The sequence below is a fragment of the Nycticebus coucang genome, chromosome 5, assembly GCF_027406575.1.
Source record: "Nycticebus coucang isolate mNycCou1 chromosome 5, mNycCou1.pri, whole genome shotgun sequence".
Classification (NCBI taxonomy): Eukaryota; Metazoa; Chordata; class Mammalia; order Primates; family Lorisidae; genus Nycticebus; species Nycticebus coucang.
The window spans coordinates 86409134-86421564 of NC_069784.1; the positions used below are offsets into that span (position 1 = coordinate 86409134).

A 12431-nucleotide genomic window follows, 5' to 3' on the forward strand; every position below is an offset into this window, starting at 1 on the left:
TTTGTGATAGAAACATTTTAATTGTAAACAGCGAGCCCCATCCCAGGCAGCCAGATGAACAGGGCTGGCAATGCAGGTGGCACTGTGTTGGGGTGAGGTGGCCTTGTAGGGAACAAGGCAGGCAGCCCACTCTCTTCTAGCCCTGGACCCCTGACCCCAAGGTCAGCTCGCTGAGCCTGCGCTCCTCCTGGAAGCGGATGAGGGCATCTCGCTGGTTCACCACGTCCACCAGTTTCCTCAGGACCTGGTCCTCAGCCTGCCGATCGGCAGCTGTCTTTAGGATTTCTGAAGAGGGGAGACAAGGCTTAGAGAACAGGGAACTGGGCAGGGAGGCAGAAGAGGCACAACCTAATCCTGGCCTGTGTGACCTCTACAGGCTTTGTTTCTTAATCTGTAAAATTAGGGGGTTTGTCAATATCAGTCCTTTACTGACAGCACCATTATTTAGCAGCAGCACCATTTTTGGAGAAAATCTTTTATAAAAGCCCAATTGTGTTACCCTGATTGAACTGAAGGGAGAGTAGGGCTTTGGAGCCCCACCCATGTTGCTTGATCAGTATCTGAAGTCATGAGACTTGATGCACATCAGCCTGGGATATGTCTGCCTCACCCCACATCCCAATACCTTCCCGGTTCATGTAGCTGCGCAACTCCTGGTCCAGCTGCCACTGTTTCTCCTCCAGGTTCAGCTCCTGTACGCTGTGGAGGTTAGGGATTGAAGAGGCACAACTGTTCAGGGTACACAAGGGGCTGGGATCTGGCCCATGAACCACTGTCACCATGCCCTGCCCCTTACGTGATCATGAGCTCAGCTTCCTCAGCAACCAAGCTATTTCTTTTCTGAACAAGCTGTAGCAGCTGTTCTACCGACAGTTCCTTTTGCTGTTCTGGGGAGCCTGATAAAAAGGAAGATGGGCAAGTGGTGGTCAGAAAGCCTCCAGCCAGGGTCACAGGATTCATGGGCTTAGGGGTGACTGGATCCGGGGAAAGAAGGATATTAAGGATATGTCAGAGTGTAGTGTGGCACAGCCATTGGGCTTGCTGTGGGCCATAGCCTGCTTTGAGGGATGGCTGGGGGCTGAACACACTGCTAGGAGGGAGAGGCGTGTCCTAGCTTGTCCCTCCTGTCTTTACTCACTGCTCTGACTCCTAATGGCCTGCTCCAACTTTACACCCTTGGCTTCCAGTTCCCTCAGAGCAGCTTCAATCTCATTTAGTCGCCGTTGAATGGCCTGAGGAGTACAAGACAGACCCCCAAAAATCTCTGGGTTACTCAAGAACAGTGCACTGGAAGAACTCCAGTCTCAGAACTCTGACCCTGCAAGAATTTGCAGGCCTCACCTGGGCCTTGCAGAACCGTTTCATCTCCTCCTCCTTAGCACGGCGCAGCAGAGTCCTGCGCCATGTTGGGTACTTATTCATGGTACCTGAGGTCTTGGCCAAGGTCAGCAGGACCTGTGGGAGGATCAGGCAGTTAGTAGTAGGGCCTGACCACCCTGGTGGATAGGAATTGGGGAAGCTCTGGAAAGGCAGGGAAGAACCTGGGCTGGAAGTGGGGTAGGTTCTGGTAGAAAAGATAGAGGCTTAGAGACAAGAAAGGCTGGGTAAAAGAAGGGCATAGAGGATGGAGTATGGTCTGGGTTCCTCTTGTGAGTGGTGGAGAGTAGTTAGTGGACGTGTGCTGGCTGGGGCAGAGTAGGTGGTCACATTCCACTACTCACCTGCTCTGTGTCTGCGTCCAAAGGCACATCTTCTTCTTCTTCTTCACTGGAGGAGGATCTCTCTTCTTCCTCCATGGCCACAAGAACTGAGAAGGGGAGAAGCACATAGGCCCTAGATACCCACAACTTCCCCATTCTCCAGAATTCCCTTCGTAGGAATCTCCACACTTCTGCCCCATGCCTGCTCTAGATCACCACTTCTGCAGAAAGAACAGTTACCTTGAGGTCCCTGGACTGGCATGCCCAAACCCATGAAGCTGCCTTCCATGGCCTGGTGGGCCAAGGCAGAGCAGCTGCGGGGGGGCTTAGGTGGAGGCTCCATTTCTGAGTCAGGGGTAAGATTAAGGGAGGCCAATCGCTGGCGTTCCGGGCTGGAGAGGCGGATCAGCCGACGTGTGGGCTGGCTGGGGTTTGGAATAGGACTGACCCTTTCTTGTGAGGCTCTGGGAGTTGAGGGGCTTGGTGGCATACTGATTTCACGTGGTGTAGGAAGCTCCTGGAAAAGTCACCATGTGGTCTGATTAGTGACCTGTGCACCTGGTTAGTGGTGTTGAGGCTACCCCTTTGGAACAAAAGGAGGTCATGGCATTCATTCACTTTCCACCACATACTGAGCAGTGTCCGGCAGTGTTCTAGACATGTTGGACACAGCAGGAAGTAAAACATATCCCTGCCTTCATGGAACTCACATTCTAGTGGAGGACAACATTCAGTTATGTCTGGCAATGCCCCAGGACACACTTGCAGTGTTTACCAGACTCTCAGGGCCTTGGTGGCTGCCATCCTCTTTGTGGTCCAGCTGGGGCAGGTGCTGGAGGCAGTAGAAATGTTCTGGGAAGAGTGAAGAAGGGAGATGACATCAGGTGTAGGTAGCCCAATGCCCAGATAATCAGGGAAGGTGGGGGGCAACATGACTTGAATTTGTAGGTGAATTCTGCCAGCTCCTCCTGGAGCTTTGGAGAGGACAGAAGACCCTGACCTCAGGGGAACGAAATGCCATTTTGAGCCCTTTTTCACCTTGTGTCCAGTACCCAGTTCCTCTCTCCCCTCAAGCTCCTTGTCCCCCAGGTAGGGCCAGGTCCAAAGTCACTCTAAAGGTCTCTTCCAGACCCACTCACTATCTCCTGGAAGTCGCCCGTAGCCACCTGGCCACAGCGTGGCCTCACAGGTATGGCAGCGGAAGCAGCTCCGGTGGAAGAAAAGGCCATCAGCATAGAGGCGTTCCAGGACATAGAGGTCTTCCCCACAAAGTGCACACAGGTTCCTGGCACCAGGCTGCATGGACCCCTGGGATACAGGGTCAGTGCAGCCAAAGCCACCTGGAAAGTTCTCCTTTCCCCTAAAACAACCCTTCCCTGCCTTCCCCAGGCCTCTGCCTGCAGACAGAATCCTGGCTCTCACCTCCTGGTGCTGAGACGGGGGTGTCAGGGGTACACCAGGTTCAGGGACACATGGCTCCTTAGTACTTGGGGTCTCAGCCTCGACCTAAGGAGGTAAGTGCTCAGGCTGGGAGGTAGAAGAGCAGGATCCCAAGTGGACATGTGCAGATGAATAGAAAGGGCTGAACAGGAAAAGTGAGCCTGGGCAGGGAGGCAGATTGGGGGTTACAGGACCTGGGGTGGGGAGCAGAACATGGAAGGCAGGACACAGGAAAGATAGTACCTGGGGAAGGGGAAGAAAATGGGAAGAGGGGATTGTTCAGCCCCTGCCTGCATGTACCTCCAAGCGAGGCTTCTTGCCAGCAGCATCTTCCCCGTTTTCCTGCAACAAGTAGAGCTCTGAGCAAGAACCTTTAAGTTCCCAATCCTCCCCTTACCCCTTTTCTGAATGTCCTGACCATCATCCCAAGGACCTCTACTGGGTACCCCCCACCCCCAGCCTCAACCCTGCCCAGACTCTACCTTGGCCCGGGTCCGTTGCAGGGTCCTCTGAAGTTTTCCAAGGAATAATACAGCACTAGAAGTCCCTGGAGAGGCTTGGCTGACAGTGCCTGCAGGGAGAGCCAGGGTAGATGGGGGGGCCATACTGTACCCCCCAAACAGATACCTCTTCTAGGCTGGCCTTCGGAGGACACCTTCTCTCACGTGCACACACCCTTCCCCACCCCTGACCCACCTGCCCACCCTCCAGGGCACCTGAGCTGTGAGGTGTACTCTTGAAGGTACTGTGGAAGTGGCTGAGATAGGCGATAAGGCCCAGTGGGTCACTCCCTGCTACGACTGCCTGTGCAGACACGACCGGCGTGATGCCCAGCTCATGCTCAGCTACCTTTAGTGCCCAGGCAGTGGCTTCCAGAGCCCCCATCCCTTGCAGCTCTGAGGGTTCCCTGTGGAGAGTCAGAAAGAGAAGTCAATGGAAGACAAGAACCTGGCCCACTGAGGGGAGAAGGAGTGGGGACAATGGGAGGGGGTGACAGCAAGCAGGGGCTGGGGTCCCACGGGGAGGAGGGGTCATGAAGTCTTGTTGTTTCTGCTACCCTCACCAACCCAATGACAACTGCTTCTTGTCTCAGGACCCTCTACATTCACTAAGCTTTTCTCCCATGCATTAGATTCTCAAGAGACTCATGGCAGAGCCAGGCAGGAATACCGTTTCTAGGATAGGCAGGAGTGGTGGAGCTAGGACTCAACTGGATGTGCTAACTCCTGCACAGCGATCTTTCCACAATGATGTAGAGGGAGGGGGAGAGAAAGGAGGGCCTGCCAGTGTCCCTGTGCTGATCCTAAACTCACAGCAGGCTAGGCCGCAGCCGGTGCACCAGGGCACACAGAGCTAGCCCGTTTGCCCACGAGGAAGACAGGTTGGTGACGTGGACTCCTGGGTAACCAGCTGTCTGCTCCTGGCACCAGCGGAGGAGCTCCTCCTGGGTGCCTGCTGATGCTGGGAGAGAAGGTTGCGCTAAGTTCAAGGCCTCCCTGCCCCACCCACCCCACCATGGCTCACAGAGAGCCCAGTTGCTACGTGTGGTGATCTGTCGGGGAAGACTCAGGGCACCAGCCCGAAGCTCACTGTCTGCAGCACTTTCTTCATCTCAGTGCTCTCATTTTAAAAAAAAATCCCTTTTTAGAATAACATGGAGGAATGAATAAAGTGAAATTACTACTAGTCACACACAGGGCAGCCAGTCACAAAAGGCAGCTGTGGAGGCTGCAAGGCTAGAAGGGGATGGAAGCACTACTGCAGCCCCCATAGCCGTTGTTAAGATACAAAGTACATCCTCTCAGACCAGCAAACAGCTGCTGCTGAGTGGCCTGCTGGCCCCGCACCCTTCAGGAGACCCAGACCGCCCCATGTGCAACAGTGAGGGCTCCAGCATGCTACTCCCCTCCTGAGGCCGCAGCTACTGTGATAGGTACTGCCTGGGCCCTACTGGTTGGTAAATGTTTCAGCCATCCCCCTGAAGGAAAGCTTGCTCACCAGCGGCTGGTTTCCCTGCGTCTGTCTTGTCACTCATCTGCACAGGCTCGTTGGCCAGCACGTCGTATAGGTCTCGTACCTAAGGCAGTCCCTCTCAGGTCTGGAGGCAGGCCAACCACACTGCCCCTCAGTCCCATGGGGGAGGGTCTGCCCAGGGGCAGTGACTATGCAGGGGAGGCCTAACCTGGGGGAAGGGGTTGACTTGGGAAGCCTGTCAGGGTGCCGGGGGTCTGACCTGATTGGGGGTCACAGCCTGGAGGTTCAGGTTGGGGTAGCGGGTGGCTGGGTCGAGCCCATACTGAGCCACATTGCGATGCATGTTTTCTGGGGATGTCTGTGACAGAAGCTGGTACAGGCTCTCACTGAAGGGGTGAGAGCCATGGCGGTGAGTCGGAGGGCATCTGTCAGTACCCACCCTTAAGGAACTGCCAGCCTTACTTTTATTCTTTCTTGCCCATGCCCACATCTATTGACCCAGCACACCCTACCCCTCTTCCTTGCCCCATAAACCACCCTGCCCGTACTCCCAACTCAGCCTCACCGCTCGGCCAGCACCTCTAGGGGCCCAGTGCCCTCTGCCCACCGTTTCACCATCCAGGCTGCATCAAAGGCTGCCAAGAAGCCCCGGGCCACTCCAGTGCCCAGGGGCCAAAAGGGCTGCAGAGACGGAGGAATAGGAAACTGCTCAGTGAAAAGCCAATGGGAACATCTCAAGCCCAGATGCCCTCTGTGGTCATAGCCTGGGGGCTCATCTCCACACCAGGCAGCCTCTCACCTCCACCCTGCAGCCCTTAGCTCTCTTCAAGCAGCCCTTTTTTATTCCTTACTTCCTATAGGTAGCTTCCTCTCCCAGTCATGAAACCCTTGTGCCTCTGAATACCTCACCTCCACCAGGCAGTCCCCCACCAGTCCCAGCAGCAGGCGGGCACCATGCTTCTCTTGCACTCTAGCAGAACTTTCTGCCCGCATCATGCTTGTGAAGTCAAAGGCGGAGACATCAGGCTGCCCACGGGAACCATGAGCGAACTCTAGTTTTCCAAGCTTGCCATGTGTGGCGAAGTCAGCAGCTGCCCGGGCAAAGCGCTGCAGAGCCTCAGGCACTACATTGGCACTGCCCAGCAGCCGATCGGTCTCCGGCCAGTCCTACACAGCCAACAGATCAGAATCTCTGAGACCTTTGCTACAGCAGAGCCGATGGGCCAGTCCCACGCCCTGGGGTGTGGAAGGTGTACATACTATGGCCCAGAGAAGGAGGAGGCTGCCTCGGCCTGCATAGCAGCTGAAGGCTGAGCTGGGACTAGAATTCTAATGGCCTAGAATTCTTAAAGCCCATTCTTCAGCACCCCACCCCTGTGGCAGGGGTCACAGGTTCTGCTCTCCCCATGAAGCTGGATGTCATTACTGTTATACACTTGCCACTGAATTTCTCGGAGCTTCAGTTTGTCCATCGTTTAGAGACAACACACTTAACTTACCAATGTACTCATAAGAATCAGATAAGAAAAGGCAAAGTTATCTCTCGACACAGTACCTAGCACATAGTAGGCACTCACCAAGTTCATTCATTCAGCAAATATGTCTTGGGGTATTCTAGGCACAAGGAATTAGCAGCAAGCAAGAGAAAAAGAGACAAAAATCCCTGCCTTCATAGGGCCTATATTTGTAGTACACGTATTGTGACTGGTATAAGGTGTTTAGCCCAGAATGTGATTCCTGTTGCCATGAAAATCCCCATGGAGAAGAGCTTGCAGGGGTGGAGTTAATGCAGGGCAGAGGCAGGAGAGGATGGGGACCCTCCACACTAGGGTCAACCGTGTCCAGGTCTGGCCTCCACCTCCCTGTGCCCACCGGGCCCCACCTGACGCAGCACTCCCAGGCGCAGCAAGCACTGCTTCTTGGCTGTCATCACAAAGTAGTGCGTGTCATCCTTGTAGTACACTATGTTCTCCAGATCAATGCCTGGGGGAACAAGGCAAGGGACAGGAGATATGCCTTCTCAAGATTATGTATCTGCTCTGCAAACACCCAGCCATGGCCTGATGTCTTAGAGCTGGAATCCCAGCTTAGACTGCAGTGAGCACTGTACACATAGAACCCTGCAGGTCCTGGTGGCACAAAGGACCATTTGTATAAGACTCAGGAGACCTGAGAGCTTGGAACAAAGAGGGAAAGTTGGGTGGGATGGCAGCTGGGAGACATGCACCACATGGTCACACAGCAGTGTGAAGCCAAAGTAAACTTTGGGCATCATCTGGAAGTGCCACTTTGTTTTCACTTTACATCATTTTTTATAACAAATCATAAAGGAGCACAGAGCAAAATTCTCATGTAGTTTATGAGAGATTTCTCATAAATCTCATGCTTGGTGGCCAAGTGGGGCTGGGCCTGTTTAATCCCTCAGGGAAAGGTTCCTTCCCCTTTGCTGCTAAGATCACAAAGATGGAAAAGTTGAGATTCCTTGCACGGAGGGCGGGTCTGGAAGGGAGAGGTGGCAGCAGCCTACACTCAGGTGGGGGGAGGGGAAACCCAGCAAGAGGAGGCTCTGACCTGTGGCTTTGAGCAGGCTCTGGAAGAAGCTCTGGTTGTATATCTTGGCCACGCCGCTGATCTCCGGCACCTGCGTCTCCTCCACAGTGCGCCTGTTCACAAAGTTGGCTGTGATGCCAATAGCCAGTTTGCCTCGCATTTCTCGGACTTTGAAGCCTAGAGTGGAAGTAGATGGGTAGTGGCAGGAGAAGAAGGGCATAACAGCCTAGAAAGGCTCAGGACCCAGACATGTTGACTTCTTTGAGAGAAAGGATCATTCACCTTCAGGGACGAATTTCCCTCCAGCGGCAGAAATGAGGACATCAAATTCAAAGTTGGCCAGCTGTGCAGGGGGGTTGGGCTGGAGCTGGGCACACCAACCACTCCCTAAGTAAAGGGGCATGAGAGGCACAAAGGTGTAGAAGTCAGAGGGGCCCCTACACTCCCAGGGCAAGCCAGTGAAATACTGTAGAACCTGTGTACACTGACAACCCAAGGGACTGTAACTGGTCAACTTACATAGGTGGTCAACATAAGGCACAAGGCCTACTGTACTGATGAGTACATGTAGTGCATGTCTGGTCTATGAAAATTAGGTCAGCTTGAGGTAGTCAATGTTGGAAGGTGGTCAACTATGGCGGTTCTACTATAATTAAAATAAATGATACACTGTCTAACAAATTATACCTTTACACCATGGAAGGCAGGTAAGGAAGGAAATGTTACACTCCTGCAAATGCTCAACCTGAGACTGAGTGGTTTGCCCAAGGCCACACCATTAGTAAAGGAGAATCAGCTGACTCCGAGCCCCACCCTTTTTCAGACACTGGCCTAGATCTCCTTGGTGGGTGGGGGTTCCTAGGAGCACAGAAGTACTTACCCTTTCTGGGAGGGGGCTGGAGGCCGGTGAAAGTGACACCCCAGTGAATTTCCACCCCCAGCAGTAAAGCTACCTTCAGCAGAAGCAGCTGGAGCTGCCGGATGCCTAGAAGAAAGAGGACACTAGGGACAGGGACCCCAGGGCTGAACAGCCCCCAAGCACCAGTGTGTGCCTGGAGAGGTCTGGGAGATCATTCAGTCCAACTGCTGGCTTTACAGATGAGGGACCTGAGTTTTCCAGGTCTCCTGGCTGATGTGAATCCTGCCCACTCTGATTCTCCTCCACTGGCCTGCGTCCAGGCCCCGGCTCACCCACCCCTCCAGGTCACCACGTGGTGCTCACTGATGTGGTCCAGGGTGCCAGTGCAGAAGCGTCCATAGAACTTCTTGGCGCCAAGTGCCCGCAGGTCATGGATGGTGAAAGGCCAGAGGTGGAGCACGTTGTGACGGGAGAACTTGTTGCGCTTTTCCACCAGCACCACACGGGCCCCCAGCAGGGCCAGCTCCACAGCAGCCCTCAGCCCGCAAGGTCCAGCACCCACCACCAGGCACTGTGAACACATAGGGCAGTGGGGATACGGTGTCCTGTCTCGTCCTCTGTCTCCCGCACTCCCCATGCCCCAACCCAGGCACTGTATATCCACCTTGGTGCCTGTGCAGGCCCGGCCCTGCTGGTAGACAGGCTGGCCTGCCCGCTTGTCCAGCTTTGCCCACAATGACTTGGCATTCCAGTAGTTGAGCTGGGCTTTGATCTTGTGGTACTGGGGCAGACCCCCACCAGGCTCCAGCCCTAGGGCCCCACACAGTCCCTGGAAGCTGCTGAGCACATCCTGGCACAGCTGGGCCTGTAGGAAGCTCTCGAAGTGGGCGTGTGCTGGGTTGGTGGAGGTGGGTGAAGCCATGGAGGCCTCCTGGGCCTCTGGTGAGGGGAGTGGCTGGGCAGAGACAGTGGCTGCTGAAGAGAAGAAGGGAAGAGAAGGGGAGGGGCTGGAGAAAGGAGGAATGGGAAAGGAAGGGGAAGGAAAGAGAGCAGGCGGGGTCCCAGAGAGCTTGGGCCACCTCTGATTGGCTCTGCTCTTCCCTCACAGCCCACTCCCCTGCCAGGTCTGCTCCAGAGACAGCTGCTATCCAGTCCATTCAAAGTGAAATTCGCCAAATTTGGAAAAGAAAATTCAACAGTGCTGGTGCACAAGGCCTACGGAGCCATGGGAGCCTACAGCACAGCCTCCCTGCCTAGGGATTTCCAAGACCTGGGGCAGAGTTTCGTCTCCTGCCTTCTCCAGACCTGGAAGTAGATTTTCTCAGACGTGGAGAGGGCACGGTGCCCAGGAGGAAGGCTCCCTTGTGTGTACAGAGGAACAGATAATAACCTGCAAGCGCTGCCGGGCATACATTCTGCCCCATGTCACCCCACACCTCCCCAGGCTGCGTGCTCCTCCACCTCCAGTGGACTCAGTGCCACGCTGGATGTGGGAGGTGTCTGGTGCCAAGGACAAAGATTTCCTCCAGAGCACTCGTGCTTGTCTCCTGATGAGAGAAGACAGCCTCTGCCTACGAAGGTTCCACTTCCCACCACCAAACTACCGCAGCAAACAGCCGGAGGATGTTGCAACTGACTGGGTAATAAAGGCCCGGGTCTATTTCTGACTCCCTGTGGTCAAAACACTTCCCCTGTGAACTTGCCCTGCTTCAGGGGGCCTGAGCAGTGTAGGGCCACAGCAGCCAGCCGGGTTCGCGCCTCGCAGGTCCCTCCCACCCGAGTCGACAGCCCACCCCACCCCACCCGCTATTCTCCGTCGCTCCCAGCAATCTCCACACATAAGGCTTCCCTTTGTTCCCCCTTCCTCGCTCCGACCCCCACGCAACTTGAGGGGTGTCAAAGGGGCTTTTCATGCAGGGACCGGAAAGGTTCACAAAGTATGGAGGATGCGGTTGCCCATGGAAGAGTTAGGGAGGGTGGGTGGCAACAGTGGGGACAGGCCCCTGGGGCCCCCTTCCCCTAAACCCCCGGTCCCCAGCCCGCCGCACCGAGGCAGGAGACTGCGGGTCACCTAGATGAGCGCGGAACTAACTTAAGGAAGGGCAGAAGTCCCTTTCGGGTATGGGGGTGGGGGTGGAGCACCTAGGAGAAGGGAGAGGAAGCGGGCAACCCAGCTGGGAAACGCCGAGACGGAGGAGGTGCGAGCGGCGGAGCGAGCTGAAAGGATGGAGACGGCGCTGCACTGGTGGCGGGCGCGGGCGACCCAACGCTCGGGACGGAAAAGTCCGCAGAGGGGCCGAGCAGGGCGGGGCGTGCGGCAGCCGGTTCGGACCCGCCGGGCGTGGTTCCCGGGCGTCCGGGGCCGCACTTCCAGGAAGCTCCGGCTCGCCCGCGCCGCCACCCTTGCCCTGCCCAGGCCCGCAGCGGGGCGCACAGCTGGCTCGGCTGCACGACTTACCGGGCGGCTTCGGGGCCGGGAGTCACCGCTTCCTGCCGGGCAGGCCACCAGCCGGGGCAAGGGAGGGCGGGGGCAAGGGAGGCGGCGGGAGCGCGAGAGCCAGCCCGGGACGCGGGGCCGCCCACCGCGTGCGCCCGGCTCGGGTGTGCTGCGGTGTGGGCTGAGGCGCGCGGCGCGGGGCCTTGCGGAGGACTTACTTGGACCTCATTACCATCTCATTACGCTGCGATCTCCCGCGGCGAGGCACCCGCCGGGGCCGCCCACGCTTGCAGGGTGGCGCTCGAGGGCGTGGCACTGCAGACACCCGTTCCGCTTTGGGGCCTCCGAGCGGATCGCGTTTGGAGGGGACCAGGAAGCCGGAGAGTCAGGGGTGCGGGCTGTCGCCGCGCTCACCCGCTGCTTCGGGCTTCCTCCGCGGGCTAGGCGAGGACCATCCCCCCGGCGCGGTACCAACTCCGCCAGCAGCTTCCTAGCGCCGGGCCGAGAGGGCACTTGGGCTCGGTAGGAAGTTTGGAGAAGCTGGTGGGTGCGACGGTGGCTCCAGAACGTCTGCGCTCTCTTAACTGGAGATCCGCGGCCCGGGTGCTCAAGGATGGATCCAAGCGCCAGGTCGTCCCCTCTGCAGCTGGTCTGCCTTTAGACCCTGGCTGAGGGCAAAGGACGCGGATTAAAGTCCTTGGAGTTTGGCAATCTGCAACTTCCAGATGGGTATGCGAAATGAGAGAGAGGGCAAGGGGAAGGGGTGTTTAGACCATTACTAAGAAGAGGGAAATTGGGAGGGGTGTGTGGGAAGACTTCAGGAATGCCTTATCGTGAGGACACACGGAACTGTCATTGCTGAAAAGGGCTTGAGGAGACCTTGGGGATCAAAGCCCTCATATTTAAAGGTACTCGTCCAAGGTGATTCAGGTAGTCAATAAAACTCTCATTTGTTGAGCGTCATACTACTATTACCATAATCTCAGCGTTCACAACAGTCCCTACTTTTACCGAAAAGGAAACAGTTACAAAGGTTGCACACAGCAAGTGGCAGAGCTGGTATCCTAACTCAGGTCTATCTGAGTTCCACCACACCAGTGTTGATCCAACGTGACAAATGAAAGATTAGCATTTTAAGAAGCTGTTTCTTGTTTAGAGGAAGTGACGCTGTTACACAAACCAAGGAATAAATGACAGGGTTGCTTTCCTGGAGATCCAAGGACCATAAAGAACTGGGAGGTTTTTGGCTCTCCCTTTCTCTTCATTCTCACTTTGCATTTCTTCTGGAAAACCTGTAGACTCAGTAACACTGGTGTTCCTAGCTGGAGCTGAGAAGCAGGCAGCAGGAGGAACTCCAGGGGAAGTGCCTGCTCTTTGCCAGGAGAGGCCAGGGAATTCTGCCAGGTTATGCGCAGGAAACTAGGGCAGCCTCCCAGCCAGGCCTATCCTAGCTCATGAGTTGGACTCATCA

General features: G+C 55.9%; 1 protein-coding gene across 6 annotated transcripts; it reads right to left on the reverse strand.

The window, feature by feature from the left end:
* On the reverse strand, window positions 1-12108 carry MICAL1 (microtubule associated monooxygenase, calponin and LIM domain containing 1). Of its 6 annotated transcripts, none has more exons than XM_053590382.1 (25): window positions 10982-12108; window positions 9188-9498; window positions 8887-9094; window positions 8545-8649; window positions 7947-8051; window positions 7686-7841; window positions 6997-7097; window positions 6024-6281; window positions 5680-5795; window positions 5374-5500; window positions 5139-5217; window positions 4454-4601; window positions 3857-4047; window positions 3623-3711; window positions 3441-3482; window positions 3123-3206; window positions 2840-2996; window positions 2476-2552; window positions 1941-2217; window positions 1722-1807; window positions 1342-1455; window positions 1139-1232; window positions 797-896; window positions 626-699; window positions 1-285 (listed from the first exon to the last, which is right to left on the reverse strand). In XM_053590382.1, exons 2-25 carry the CDS (start codon window positions 9443-9445, stop codon window positions 137-139), a joined length of 3195 nt encoding a protein of 1064 aa, XP_053446357.1. In that variant the 5' UTR covers window positions 9446-9498; window positions 10982-12108; the 3' UTR covers window positions 1-136. The 6 variants fall into 6 exon arrangements, with proteins under 6 accessions (XP_053446357.1, XP_053446356.1, XP_053446354.1 ...); XM_053590381.1 differs by having other exon boundaries at window positions 2840-3008; window positions 11179-11945; XM_053590379.1 differs by having other exon boundaries at window positions 2840-3008; window positions 10982-11945.
* Window positions 12109-12431: the final 323 nt, after the last annotated feature.